This window comes from Talpa europaea, assembly GCF_964194135.1.
Source record: "Talpa europaea genome assembly, chromosome: 4".
Classification (NCBI taxonomy): Eukaryota; Metazoa; Chordata; class Mammalia; order Eulipotyphla; family Talpidae; genus Talpa; species Talpa europaea.
The window spans coordinates 29,441,327-29,457,193 of NC_140070.1; the positions used below are offsets into that span (position 1 = coordinate 29,441,327).

Consider the following 15,867-nt stretch of genomic DNA (forward strand, 5'->3'; position numbering starts at 1 on the left):
TCTGGAGACATTTCTTTTTATGACAACTGGGGAAAGATATTGGCATCTAGTGGGTGGAGGCTGGGGATACTGTTAAACATCCTATAGTTCACAGGACAGTCTCCCACAACAAAGACCCATCCAGGTCAAATATTAGTGGTGCTGAGGTTGAGATTGCTTGGGCTAAGGAATGAGGGCTGGAGAACTCACAAGTTCAAAGAGAGACACTCCAGAATCTGCTGAAGGTGCAGACCAGCAAAGACAATGCCCAGGAGTCTCTATTTGAAACAGAGGCCACCCCAAATAGAGGCCATCCGACTGCAAATGAACTCTTCTCCGCTCTTCTAACATGTTCAATTTTTATGTGTGTTCCTAATTGTCCTATTATACTGTAAAGGTAAAACCTCTTTTTCAATTTTAGTGAACAAAAATAAGACCTGGGCCAAAACTGTATAGAGCTAGTGATAGAAGAGCATTCTAGAACAATCTACTTATTTTCCAGTTGGAAAACAGGCCTGCAAAAACTTGATGATTTATTTGTGCATGAGGAATGCACAAATAAATGCACAAATAAAATGCATCTTACTCTTTTCCAGAGTAATTACATTCCTCAAAGGGTTTGGTCATCTCGTCTTATGTGACACAGGAGGAGGCTGCTGTATGGTTCTTGCTTTATTTAAAACTGAATCCATCATTTCAGTTGTTATACATAGGCATTTTTTTTGCATCTTTCTGGATGTATGTTCAAACAAATGTCAAAAAATTTATGCATTCTATTATTAGTTCCAGTGTAAGACATTTGTTTAATATAAGAGATTCTGCCTTGGTAAAGGTGCTTTCTTGCCTGGTCTCAGTAAAAACACACAAATAGATAAACGTATCCAACTGCATATTTGAGTGACTTGTATAGTCTATATGGAAATTGGACAGCAGTACATTTTTCAAAGTAGAAAGTAAATACATAGTAATATAGGTTCCAGTGAGGAAAAGGGCAAATGTTGCTTTAAGTGGCATAAAGCTTCCATGACTATGACATGCTTTTTAATGTTCCTCTTTAACTTACCTTTTTCTCCCATTTTTAAAAATGGGAGTTATTCTCTGAAGAGGAAATGCAAATGGCCAACAGACATATGAAAAAATGTTCAACATCACTTGTAATCAGGGAAATGCAAATCAAAACTACCATGAGATACCATCTCACACCAGTGAGAATGGCACATATTAAAAAAACTAGCAACAACAAATGTTGGCGAGGTTGTGGAGAAAAAGGAACTCTTCTGCACTGTTGGTGGGAGTGCAAACTGGTCCAACCACTATGGAGAGCTGTGTGGAGATTTCTGGACCTACTAAACATAGAGCTTCCATATGATCCAGCAATTCCACTCCTAGGTATTTACCCAAAGGACACAGAAACATCAATTCCAAAGAGCACCTGCACCCCTGTGTTTATAGCAGCACTGTTTACAATAGCTAAGCTTTGGAAACAACCCAAATGCCCAAAAATAGATGACTGGATCAAGAAGATGTGGTACATATACACCATGGAATATTACTCAGCATTCAAAAAAGATAAACACATGCAATTTGCAGCAACATGGATGGCGCTGGAAGGGATCATGCTCAGCAAAATAAGCCAAAAAGAAAAAGAAAAATACCGGATGGTCTCACTCATAGCAGGAATCTAGAAAACCTAAATAAGGGACCAGGAAAATGAATAACTATAAGAAAGTGAAAATCAAAATCAACAAAAAACTATGAACCAGAGTCACTTTTTGGGGGGTGGGGGCCGGGAGGGGAGGGATTGGGGTCAGAATGGGGCATGTGCAGTTGTATGGGGGAATATAAAAATAAAATATATTATTTAAAAAAAAATAAAAATGGGAGATATTGTTGAAAAAAAACAACAACAATCTATTGAAAAAATAACAATTGAACAATCCTGAGTGAAATTAATAGAGCAATAGCCAATTTCTGATGGTACTTTTTGCCTCTAGGTGTTCATTTTTTTTTGTCCTTTTACCTTATGTAATATGCATCACTGTTTATATTAAGTACCCCAAATTAAAGTGGGGAAAAACATTTGCTTTAAGAGCTCACATTCTAGTTGAATACATAGGGAAGTTGGCCATACTTTGTGGTCATCAATAATAAGAGAAAAGCCTTGCTTTTCTTTTAGAATATTTATTATCCTTGAAAATGAAATGCCATTCTGCTTTATAAACTGAGCTGGCCTGGACTTTTCTATTAACAGCTTTTATTGGTAGTACATGAGCTACATAATGTAGCCCTGCTTATATGGTGAGCATCTGATTCACATGAATTATAACCATGAATTTACAAAAATAGAAGAATCTTTCCTGAAACCACGTCTCTTCTTACTACAGTTTGCTTTTTATAAACTTATGGCAAGACTGTGCAACCCTGCCTCCACCTCCTTTGGACCCTCCATGCCTTCCCCAAAGAAACCAGAGTGGGTTCTTCCCATCACTCCTGAGACTGGGACCCAATAACCTTCTTACCACTTCACAGTGAAGGTTTTTTGGTCCTAATTTTACCTGACCTCTCTCTCCTTTTCTTAGCACAACATTCTTTTTGCTTTTCTTCTTAATAAACTTTAAAATACTGTTTCTCAGTGTCTGTTTTGGTTTGTTTCTGAGCACCAAGCATGGCAACATTTGGAGGCAGAAAGAAGAAAAGGACCAAGGGAAAGGACTCTGGAAAGAAACGACAGGCGGGAGACCAGGAGAAATCCCTAGAGCCAGGTCAGACTACACAGTCCTGGGGCTCCCCAGGAAGGCAGTCCTACCCCTCCACTGGGCGAACCACATTCTAGACCTCCCAACCACTTCCACTTCTCTCATTTTCTCTATCACTAACTTAGTGTCATTTCCCTCTGCATTACAGAAAGTGCTTTAAAACTAGTCTTTCTGCTTCTAGTAGTAGTTTCCTCCCCTTAGTACTTTATATTGTAGATGAGAATCTTTTTTAAAGCACAAATTTTGACCTCATTACTTTGCTGCTTAACCTCGTATCCTAAGGATGCCGGGGAACCAAAGTGCACACAACAAGACCTTCCATTATCTGGCTATTGCTTATATTCACAAAGGAATGTTTCTTTCCTTTTCTCAACACCCAAGTCACACTGATAACTTATATGTGGTTCCTGCATCCCAGGACTTTTCTCCTTTAGGCCGTTCTGATCTCCTGCTGGATCAATCTGTCCTTTTACACCTCAACTAACTGTTGCTCACCCTGTAAGCTTTGTGTTAGATGCCACACATCCTCCTTCACCTGCTGGGCCAGGAGAGGTCTGCTCCTCACACCCCCTGACTCTGGACCATCCTTTCTAACCTCTAATCAAGCTGTATTATGATTAAACTTCCTGATTTGTATTTCCCAATCCAATCCCAGATTGTCTGTTTCATTTGCCTTTCTATCACTGATGTAAAGGAGGCACATAATGCATAAATGCATTTATTAAATAAATGTACCATTGATAGTCATGACATATGTAGAGGAGCCAATGAATATCAATACCTGGTTTATCAGAGTCAGAAAAAACTATTTCTATTATTGCACCAGTAAGAAATTTGCAAAGACATAAAAGTAGTTTCCAAAATCATTAACTAGTCAACGGCAATGGGGCACTGGAGAGGGTTTTAAAATTGGCATCTGTGGTTCTTAGAATAGAACTTTAAGAAGGAGAGGGACACAATAGATTGTTAGAGAGATCAATCCAACATCAAGAGAGAAGCTTATGTGAATATATCTGGAACAGAGTTCAACTGCACTTTGCCCCAGCTAGCTAGGAAATCACACACTCCGTGAAGCTTTGTCCTGAGGAGAGGAAATGTGCTACCCATTTGTACTAGGATGAGTGGATCCTTGGACTATTTTCATATTTTGGCACCAAATACAGCTTGGGATATGAGAAATGCAAAATAAAGTCAACAAAAATGAATGCAAAAAGCTGGTTTCCATGCCAGGATGTCGAACATTAGTTAATCATTTGAAAAACATATGAGCTATTAGCAAAAGCAAAAAATCAGGCCAGTATGACTGACTGAGTAGTCAACTCATATAAATTCTAGAAACAAATTCAAAGTATTTGTCCTACAAACCTTGACTTGGTTGTATGCTTCCTGTGTAAAGTATAAAATTCAGTATATTGCATTTTGCCTCTTTTATACAACAAACCCTTCTAGGGCAAGGTCTCACACTCTCTCCAAAATACAGAGTAATAGTCAAATACACATTAATAAGACTGTTTTACAAAATACTTTTTTCCAAGATTAAATACTATCAAAACAATTTACCTGAGTTAATTTTGTTGTAGTAGCAGGCAGAAGGGGTCGACTAAACTTCTTCTGAGACCCAATTGCTGCTGGAAATGGTGGTGCAGAAAACACAGCTGCAACACAATTAATTTTGTTTATCCACCCTTGCATTTCCTCTGGGCTCCTGTGAGAAACAGATATGCTTATATTAGGTTATTATCTTATTACACCATTACACCTTGCCCATTGCTCATTTCTGCTTTAAAGTAGCACACACAAAATCATTTACTCTTCTTGGTGCAATTAATCCATGACAAAACTCCACTGGAGATTAACTTTTTAACCGTAGTACCCATGGTAATGAGGGTCCTGGAACTAATGATTATCATAGTGTAAGGCTGTGATTATTCCTCGAGATAGAAAAGCAAAATCACTTGACATTAAGTATAAACCCCAATTGTCTGCTTGACAATAGGCTAGGTCAAAAAGTAATTACTTAATTTCTTCCAATCATGTAAATTGACTTTTTAAAAACCCAACAAAGGGATAAATTGATCAGAGTTAAGGTACATCTACTTTGGAAAGCAGTTCTGACACCTCTTTAAAAAGTCAACTATACATTTATCACACAAACCTAGTAATCCTATTTGTAGGTTTATGCAAGAGAAATTAAAACATATCATTACGGGTATTGTATGTAAATGTTCATAGAAGCATTACTTATAATAGTGAAAAAGAGGAAACAACCTAAATGTCTCTCAATTAGTGAATGAAGAAAGAAAATGCTACTCAGCAATAAAGGCATGAAGTGCTGATAGACGCTACAATATGGATGGACACCCAAAACGTTATGCTGAGTAAAAGAAGCCAGACACAAAAGACCACTCACTGATGGTATGATTCCATTTATATGAATCTGGAAACTGTAGAGACACAAATGAGATTAATGGCTTCTAGGCTGGGGGTAAAGATGGGGAGTGACTGCTAAGGGCATGGAGGATCTCTCTGGAGTAATGGAAATGTCCCAAAACAGGATTGCAACTCTGGTTGCATAGTTCTGTAAATTATAAAAAAATCACTAAGCTGTACACTTAAAATATGCAAAATTAAATGGTTTGTGAGGTATACCTCAGTAGGTTGTTTAAAAATTCACAAGTGAGGAGGTAGAAATCATCTGATGTCATGATTATACTTCTAATTATGTCACATATATTCATTGAGTCTGACATTTAACAAATATTTGTGAATTATAATGGAATGGTAGAAATAGTCACGAAACAGGACAATTTATCCACCACGTATATAATCAATAATAGGAAATGGACAGAATTATCAGTCAATCTAAAATAATTTCCTTTAGCATTACTTTGAGGCCACACTAACCTAAGATCATTTTAGATATCAACACATGTCTCTCCATTCTGATTTCCTGGCTCTCTTAGCTCAATTGACTACTTTCTGTTATCAATTCTATTTGAAGTAATAACATCTCCTTAGTTACCATATCTGGTATTTTTAAAGAATGCTGGGGAATAGAATATTTTAAAGGATTTTTATGATGAGTAGCTGTAATTACACCATTAGCTATGGTTCCCTTTGGGGTGGTAATGGTATTTTACGTCCACATTAGAAAAATCCCATGTACCTTGGGTTTCCTTATAGCTTCCTCCTCACCTAATGTCAGCAATTTTAGACCTTCTGGAGTTCCACATCTACAAGTTGCCAGAGGGCCTGCTCCTGTTCTTATTGCTTTCTTTGATCTCACATTGATCAGCAAGCATTCAGATACCTGTGCTCAGTATTGTGATGTCAAATTTCAATTCCAATGCTAGATGTGGTCATTAGGTAGTGTTTGTGGGGGTGACTCTGATGTCAAGTTCAGGCTACAAAAGGCATGCCACGGATGGTTAACATGCTGCCAACACCGATGGTTGCTCCTATTAAAATTCCTGCTCCCAGGGCTCAGTTCTTCACTTTACAAACCTAATATTCTCCATGTGGGATATTCTATTTTAATCGAAAGGCTGTCACCAGACCTCTTAAACTGGCAACCCATCCCATTTCCTTGCTCCAGTGTGATTTTATCTTTTCCTTCCAGCTTAATCATGGCCTATTAGAGTTCAGAAGGAAAAAAGACAGAATAAAATGGAAACCTATACTTATCAAAGGGTTTCTTTATGCCAGGCACTGTGTGAGGTCCTTTATATACTTGATCTCTTTTAATTCTCAGAAGAACCTTATGAGATAAACGTATTATCTCCATTAATAACAAGCTGAGGTTCAAAGAGGTTAAAGGACATGCCAGGACAAAGAATAAGGAAATGGTGATTTGAATCCAACTCTATTTTACTCATTGTGTGAGTAGTTGTACACAATATCATATTTTATTCATGAAGATATTAAATTGTAGAGATGGTAAATGGCTGACTAAATGTCATGGACTACTTTGAAGCAGAACAAGAAACTTGAATCCATTGTGGGTCCCTTGCTGGTGGGTGCCGTATATTAACACAGACCTGAAGGGTGTGATCCTATACCTCTAAATTATATACCGTGTGGTGTATGAATTTTACCTCAATTAAAAAAACAAAACAACGTGAACCCAGGGTTGATATTTCCTTACTCCGGTTTTCTTGAGCAGTCCACCCTCTAGTAAAACTCATTAATGACTTTTGACTACAATTCAAAAAATTTCCCCTGCAGATTCTGATTCTATTTCTCAGCATAAAGTGGTGCCATGCAAACTAACAAACCAAAGAAACCAAACCAACAAAACTTACTGGGCTTGAAAAAGCAAGACCCTCCAGTCGGCGGTTTTAAGTTTAAGCACATTGGGTTTCTTCTCATAGTCTGTGGCCTTGGATGCCAGTGCATGATGCACACTCACAGCATTTTTCAAATCCTCTTCAGACAGGGCCTTTTCTGGCTTATATTCATCCTACAGACAGATACAAAGGTGACAGAGATGAGACAAAATTTTTACTTCTCTTTTTAAAACCTGAAACTATAACACAAAATTTTTAGAAAATCCATAAAGGTACATGATAAAAGTGAAATGAATGGTAAAAACTCTTTGCTTCCTTGGAAATAAAATTATTTATAAAAGCATTCTGTTCTTTGAAAAACATGGTCAGAATGAGAAAATACATATTTACTCTTAAGGGGCCTTTAAAAAAGAGCTAGATATAATAAATAAGGTAAACAAGGAAGGCCAAAGACAAAATATCCATCACACCCACTGCACAGTGATTAGAAATGAAACCAGGTCTAATAGTACCAGTGACATGGTTTGAGAAATAAATGTAAAAGTGTTGAGATAGTCATCAGTGTGGTGAAAGCCAAGTTAGAGTGTTCTTTGTGTTAAAGACACCACATTTTCCTGCTTTCTTTTGAGACTAATATTAAAAAAAAAACCCCAAAACAGTAAAATAGAATTATTTCTCCAGTTCCTTGGCTAAAAGAAAGAGAATAATCAGTTAATAATAATCAGTTAATAATAATCAGTTAATAATCAGGAAAAAGCTCAGCTCTACTACCATACAGTTGAAAAGTGGGAAAATTTATATAAAAAGGAAGGGACCATGTGTGGAAAACAATTTTATTCTTTTTTTTTTTAAAGATTTATTTATTTATACAAGAACTGGAGTACAGTCAGAGGCACAGGAGGGTGAGAGGATTCACCAGAGACAGAGCAGGGAGCAGAACAGGCAGACGGACGGAAGACACTGCTGAGGGGAGCACCGGGAGAGACAGGAGAGGTCTGCCGGCTCCATGTGGGTTTCTCCGTGGCCAGCTGGGAATCAAACTGGCACTGCAGAGGCTGCACAACTCATTGAACTTATAATGGTTCTTTTGAGGCTTCCTTCAAACAAACAAATCCCAACCAGTAAAATAATAAGAATTTAAGATAAACTTGATTGCATCACTATTAGTAGTAGTAGTGGTAGTAGTATATCTAGTAATTTTCATGGACCTAGTAGAATAATAGAGGTCTCAAAACCAATATAAACATAGTAGGCTTAACGTCTGTTATAGGAGATGTTTTTCAGTGCTTAAGGTCTCCCCTCTCCCCTTCCCTATTTTATTAGACATGATGCTACATAAACTCCACTTGTGTACACACACACACACACACACACACACACACCTTACTTTCTAATTAGCAGTAAAAACTTAAAGGAAGACATTGTCTGTTCTCTTATCACAGTCTGGTTTTGCAAATTTTCAAAAAAAAAAAATTATACATCCTCCTCCCTTCCTCCTGCCTCAAGCAATTTGAAAGTACTATTGCCACCAATTCAAACTGGGTAGAAGTAAACAGCAGCTGTTGATCCTTAATGATGACTGTCAATGGAGGTTTTCCCTCTAAAATACATAGCAAAAGCCAGAGCAATATAAAGATTACCCCAATTCATACTATTAAATGATGAAATTTGTACTTTGAGATAGCAATAGCAAGTCCATTTTATTAGACCTTAGAGATTAAGAACTGTTGTTGACAATAATGATTTTCTAGAGAGGTGTGAATTTAAAAACAATCTTCTAATACAATGTATTTATATGCATCTGTTCTATAATTCCAATAAATGCATGATGACAATCAAGTTATAAGAGTCCTGTCTTTTATCAATGAGATTTTTCTTTGTGATTTGACATTCCAAAGAGTCACAATTCTTCTCCCAGGGGAATTCCTATTAGAGAGGAGTACCAGCTAGGCAGCAAGACCACTAAGTCCCCTCCAGCCTCATGATCATGCTTTAATGGAACCCAGCTTATCTGAGCATCCACTCAATTCAACCACTTAGTTCTAGATAGGAATCTGGGGAAGATGAATAATGGGGAGTGGGGTGAATGGCTAGGGCCAAAATATCTCACAGAATTTATGTGTTACCTCCATTTTGACATTTTCTTATTTCTAACACATCTGAATTTGAGTTTGCACAGAGGTCAGCCTAGAAATTTGTGTGCTCATTTTGGGTTTTTATCTTAATTCCATCTCACCAGTTTCCTGTGGTTTGCTTTTCTTTTATGAATTAAAGATCATTACTTAGTTCTTTTGTTTTTCATATTACTTAATTAAGAAAGAATTTAAGGCTGTAATTTTTATTCTGAATACAAATTACACATTACTTAAGAATTAAGAGTATTTTTTATTGCTTTCTAGACCAGTTTGTATTTTTTGACTGTAGGGAGTCCAAGTGTTTCTCAAATTTCAAATACCTATAGTTTTAGGTATTTATCATTATTATATAGTTCTAGATTTACTGGCTTGTGATCAGACATTGTGCTCTGTAAAATCTATTTTCCCCAAATCCTTTTCCAACTAATGTGTTGATTTTTGTTAATACTTCATATTCTCTGAAGGATGAGTACAATTTATATTCAAGTTTATTGATTTAATTCCTCCATGTGCTTTCACTGTTTTTTTGACTAATCCATCCTCTTGCACTGTATTTTAAGTTCTAATAGTTGTTTTACATTTTAGTTGCTATGTTGCTTTGTTTTAGTGAATTTAGGTTTTGTTATCTTCCTTGTAACTATGCACTATTTATTATTCTAAAATGTTTTTCTTTACCTGGTTAGTACAAAATTACATATGATGGAAATAGAAAAGGTTCTTTAAATGCTCTATTTCCCTACTTCTTGTCCACATCAAAATGAACCTTAAAAATACTCTGGGCCTCCCCGGTGGCGCAGCGGTTGAACGCTGGGTTGCAAAGCTGCCCGCAGCCTCTGCAGCGCCGGTTCGATCCCCGGGTGCTCTCCGGCCACCAGAGGAGGGTCCCGCATGGCGCACAGACCTCTCCTGCCGCCCGCTGCTCCCCTCAGCAGTGTACTTCGTCAGTTTGCCTGTTCTGCTCCCTGCTCTGGCTCTGGTGAATTCTCTCGCCCTCCCACGCTTCTGACTGTACCTAGTGCTTGTATAAACAAACAAACAAACAAACAAATAAATAAATAAATAAAAATACTCTGACTTTCCTCCTTTCCACTAATCCTAAATGTTGTTGAAATGGTTTAGTATATTGCAGGGCCTCCCCGGTGGCGCAGCGGTTGAGCGCTGGGTTGCAAAGCTGCCCCCGGCCTCTGCGGTGCCGGTTCGATCCCCGGCTGCTCCCCGGCCACCAGAGGAGGGTCCCACATGGCGCGCAGACCTTTCCTGCCACCCGATGCTCCCCTCAGCAGTGTACTTAGGTCCTTCTGCCTGCTCTGCTCCCTGCTCTGGCTCTGGTGAATTCTCTCACCCTCCCGCGCTTCTGACTGTACCCAGTGTATGTATAAACAAACAAACAAACAAACAAATAAATAAATAAAGCATGCCTCTATTAAAAAAAAAAAAAGAAATGGTTTAGTATATTGCAATCTTCTATTTTATTAAAATTATCTTGTATTATATATTTTCTGTTTTAAGAAACTTTATATAAAAATATATACACACATATATAACTTACACATTCCCTGAGTCTCTTTTTCTTCTAGATTTGTTTCCATGTTTTATTGCTTACCTACTTTCTATCTTTTCTCCACCTTGTGGTCTCTCACCTCTTTGCTATTTTCTCTTCTTTCAAGCAGATGGGTTCTTATTTTCAAATATCTCTCAATTTCTTTGACAGCTAGGGAACTGGGTTTAGAAATGCAGTCCTTTTCCATGCAGTAGTCTACAGATGCTATCCTACTGGTTTCTAAGCTTTCTGTTTTACAAAAGTCCAAAGCCAGTCTATTCTATTTTCCTGTTCTTGTATTTCTGTTAGGAATCTCACAGGGGTTTCTTTTCCCCTTAGAATTCAGGAATTTTTGCTAGGTTATGCCTTATTTTTCACCAATCTAGTCTGGGGTTGAAAAATTCCACTCTAATTCTTCCTTATATGATGACGCACTTGGGCTGCTTCACTGTTGCTAACAAAATCTGCTGGAGATAATCAACCCAGTTGTTCAGAGCTGTGTCATCACAGACTCACAGTCTCCAGCTATGGTCATAGTCAATGCCAATCGGCAATACTTTTACACAACCATGATAAATCACTCTGTTCCATTCTGCTAAATGTCCACTACTCTCTTCAACACTACTACTTAGAATTAAAACTATCTAGGCTCAAATTTCTAGCTCTGATATGGCATTTAATGTTTTTGTGCTCTTAGGTTAATTAAACATATCACTTTACTTCTTTGAGAAGTAATTAAATTATCTTCCTCATAAAGCTGGCAGATAAATTAGAAGACGTACTGTTTTTTAAACTCTTAATAATGTTCACAACATAAACACTGAATAAATACTAGTCTGTATAATTTCTAATAAGTTCTTAGTAGAATATAGCTTGATCTTGTTTTCCTAAGGTCAAACTTGTAAATATCAAATATTCTGCTTACATATCTTATAAACACCTATATTTTGTTACTACTTTCAACTTCTTTCTTCCTAAAATAGAGGCTAATCCTGTGTTCTCAGATCAACTTCTACCAGCTTTTCCTAGGATCTTATTTTGTTGGTTATTTTCTTTCTTTTGTATTTTTAATTATTCTTTATCTACTGGCTTCTTCCTCACATTCTATAAATATGCTCAAGGTCACTCATCTTTGTAAGATAATAGTTCCTCCTGAATATTGTTTCTCCTCTGGCTGTCACTCTTTCTTCCTTTATATATGATGGGTTACTAAGGTCACATTAACTGTTTTATATGTTAATTTCCAGTTCATCCTTTAGGGAGTACATTTCCACATGCCATTGAAACTTCTCTGGCAAAGATCAGCTGTGGCTTCCTAATTGCAAAAGTCAGTAGGTTCCTGTTAGTTCTCATTTTCTAGCACCCACAGAGTCAACAACATTCTTGAAATTCTCCCTTGGTGTCTTGTTATAATATTCTTCTGTTTTCTCTACCTCTCTAACCATTGCTTTGGTATCTCCTCTTCAGCCTGTCCTTCAGATGTTAGTTTTGCTGTTGGCCTTATTCCTTTCTCAAAGTACCCACTGGGATGATTACAACTCCTCTTAACAGTTAAACTCCCACTGACACTATGATTTTTTTTTTTTTAAGATTTATTTATTTATACAAGTGCTGGGTACAGTCAGAAGCGCGGGAGGGTGAGAGAATTCACCAGAGCCAGAGCGGGGAGCAGAGCAGGCAGAAGGACCGAAGTACACTGCTGAGGGGAGCAGCGGGCGGCAGGAGAGGTCTGCACACCATGTGGGACCCTCGCCCGGTGCCCGGGGATCGAACCTGTGCTGCAGAGGCTGTGGGCAGCTTCACAGCCCAGTGCTCAACCGCTGCACCACCAGGGATGCCCGACCGACACTATGATTTCTAACAAACTACTATATGTGAATAAGAAACACAAGATTGAAGATATCTATTCATACTGGACAATTTAGATCTTCACATATCGGAGGAACCATAATTATTGAAACATATTTTCTCTGCTAATACTTTACTTAAAACCAAGTTTAAAGGATGTAATTCTTCAATTGCTCAAATAGTGCACAGCATTTTAAAATGCAACATGCATAGTAGCCTTAAGTAAAAGCTAACAGTAATTTTCAACTAGGATCACTGTACCATGGTTTTTGAAGAGGACTCAATTCTAATGCAGTTTCCTAAACTCTAAGATACATTGCTGCTTACCTTACATTGGAAGATAAACAATGTTTACAATGGAACACGGGATATATTTAACTAGTATTAAATAATAAAATCCAACTAACCAGCTTCATTTTAAAATTTTTGTTTTTTTTTGTTTAAGTGTATTTTACATCATTGCTCTTTTTTTTTTAAAGTCCGTTCACCAAGCATTTGCTGAATATTTATGCTATGACAATTTCTGTGCCTGGCAATATACTAAGGGCTATGCCATTGCCTCTGTTGTCCAGTCTGGCGGGAGATATGCCTATTTTTTTTTTTAAAGATTTATTTGTTTGTTTATACAAGCACTGGGTACAGTCAGAAGCACGGGAGGGTAAGAGAATTCACCAGAGCCAGAGCGGGGAACAAAATAGGCAGAGTGATGAAATACACTGCTGAGGGGAGCAGCGGGCACGGCAGGAGAGGTCTGTCATGCCATGTGGGACCTTTGCTGGTGGCCGGGGATTGAACCGGTGTTGCAGAGTCTGCGGGCAGCTTCGCAGCCCAGCGCTCAACCGCTGCACCACCAGGGGAGGCCCTCATTGTTCATTTTTAAACAATGTTTACTCCCCCCATCCCTTCTCAGGTATAGTCCCCATAGAATTTCCTTTAACTGACAAAAGATTGAATTGACTTTATTAAACTATGCATGAATCAGGTAGCATCCTATTTAGCAAGCAGAAAGGAACTACAAAGAGAAGTATATAGAATGGAAGCCTTTTAAAGACATGAAGAAGAGAGAATGTTTCAAAATACATTACCTTCCTATGGGGACAGAAAGGGTCTACCAGGTAAATTACCTCATTAATGCTGGTTTTCCTGAAATTACCTCGTTAATTACCTCATTTCCTGAAATTACCTCATTAATGCTGGATTTCCTGAAATCCCAGTTTTTCCATTTAAAGGTCACATTTTGAGAGATGTTGAAACTACACTTAGGTTAGGTATTAAGTCTTGGTAAATTGACATGGGGCTTAGCACAAGTGACTCCATATGGGGCTGATTGCCTCTTTCTTTTTTATATTAGGATGAAACTGAAGTCCAGGAATTTTCAAGTCTAGTAAACTTTCACTTTTCTATAAAACCCCACCAAAATATGTTTGGCATCCAAAACTCTGATTGGAAAATGAAGTTTCAAGTTTATAAAAATTGAGCAAAACTCAGGGTAGACTAGCACATTAAGGCTAACAATTGGATTTTAAAAAGTGACTTTATACTACAAAGTTTATCTGACATCGTTATTTTTCATAACTTAAAGTAGAAAGTGTTAAAAGGATGGAATTGGGAAAGAAGAAATAAGGGATAAATGATGATCATAATCAAACCATTTCAAACCTAAGACTCTTTGTTGTACAAGCTAAATGTGAAATAGAGAGCAAGATAAATTCAATTAAGAACTTTTCTATAAGATGCTCTGTGACATCTAATTACTATCTATTTTCTCAAACAAAGTAAGGGTGAAAATGAGGCCTAAAATGTGTTACTCTCTTTTTATGTTCACTGCAATCTACATCTTTTTATCTAGTATGATTCATTAAAACATCCACCACCCTAATAAGCACCAAGAATGTGATTCCACACTGCCACTTATTTAAATTCATTTAAAGCATGAAATAAAATACTTTCTTTTTTTCCCTAAAAAGCATGTTAATTAAGTCTCTTTTGAAGCTGAGTCATAATACATTAACACAAAAATCATCTACATATGCAAAAATAATTGATAACCGTCTGAAAGTTTGTACTTTCAGGTAAAAATAAAGTCCAATTTGGAAAGTGACCAAATTCCAATTGAAATTCATCAATATCAATTAAAAACATGCCCAGAGTTTTTGAGGTATTGACTTCATGCCTCATTAAAAAGGTGAAATTGCTATATCACTTTAAAACAAAGTCAAAATGGTCTTAATTTCCAGTGAGAGAATAGATATAGGAGAACTAAGAATGTGTGCTTGCTTGAAGCTATGATGATATTAACACAAATGTAAGTAATTAAAATAAAACAGAGACCAAGCTGTATTAATTCCTGATTTTTAAAAAGGTACTAAAAGTGTTTTTCATAATGATGACTATCTTTTGGAAAAAATTCTAAGTATTTCTGGTTATTTTTCTAAATCATTCAGCTTTATTTTTCTTTTACCAGGCAGCACAGAAAGTGTTCATTTTTTTTTTTTTTTTAAGATTTACTTATTCATGCATACAAGAACTGGGGTACAGGCCAGATGTGCAGGAGGGTGAGAGGATTCACCAGAGACAGAGCAGGGAACAGAACAGGCAGACTGACAAAATACACTGCTGAGGGGAGCAGCGGGAGAGACAGGAGAGGTCTGCTGCGCCTTGTGGGTATCTCCCAGGCCGGCCGGGATCGAATCCGCACTGCAGAGGCTGCGGACAGCTTCACTGCACTGTGCTTTATCGCCTGTGCTAACAGCGAGGCTCAATTTATGGAATCTTCTAGGGGAAAAAAAAAAGGCTTTTGCTCTGTCCTTGATGTGCTTTAGAAGCTAATGAATACAACATACTCTAATCATTTACAGGTAGCTGTTTACTGATAGAGTACAAAGGGAACACTTTGGTACTGAGAATATGTAAAAGGAGTAACCAGAAAAAGGAGGTGTTAATCAGACTATCATTGTTCCTTTTTAGTAAAAAGGAAACTGACCTGGCACTATTTGAGAATTAACCAGGAAAAAAAGATGTAAATAAGTCCTGCCTTTGAGGGTCAAAGTCCTATTCGTTTAACTGTGGTCTCTATTTAAATATAAAGTGCTTTATTCCCATAAACCTGGAAGGATAAAAGCAATTCAAATGAAGGTATATTTTAGCTCATAACTCAACTAAGCATATATTCAAAAATCACTTATTTAAAAATCAAAAGAGGAACCCAGAAGAAAAGGGAGGGGGGTGCAAATGAACTATGGTGGTGGACTATGGGTGCACTATGGTAATAACACCTGAAGGAGGGGACCCTAAATTTTTTTTAAAGATTTATTCATTCATTT

General features: G+C 37.3%; 1 protein-coding gene across 7 annotated transcripts in view; it reads right to left on the reverse strand.

The window, feature by feature from the left end:
• Positions 1 to 15,867, reverse strand: part of PSD3 (pleckstrin and Sec7 domain containing 3) — a gene marked incomplete at both ends in the record, with an annotated part of 417,861 nt that overhangs the window by 29,576 nt on the left and 372,418 nt on the right. For all 7 annotated transcript variants that reach the window (XM_084231033.1, XM_084231037.1, XM_084231038.1 and 4 more), the window contains 2 exons: positions 4,296 to 4,440; positions 7,037 to 7,194. In XM_084231033.1, the coding sequence (XP_084087159.1) occupies positions 4,296 to 4,440; positions 7,037 to 7,194 (303 nt within the window). The remainder of the gene's footprint in view (positions 1 to 4,295; positions 4,441 to 7,036; positions 7,195 to 15,867) is intronic.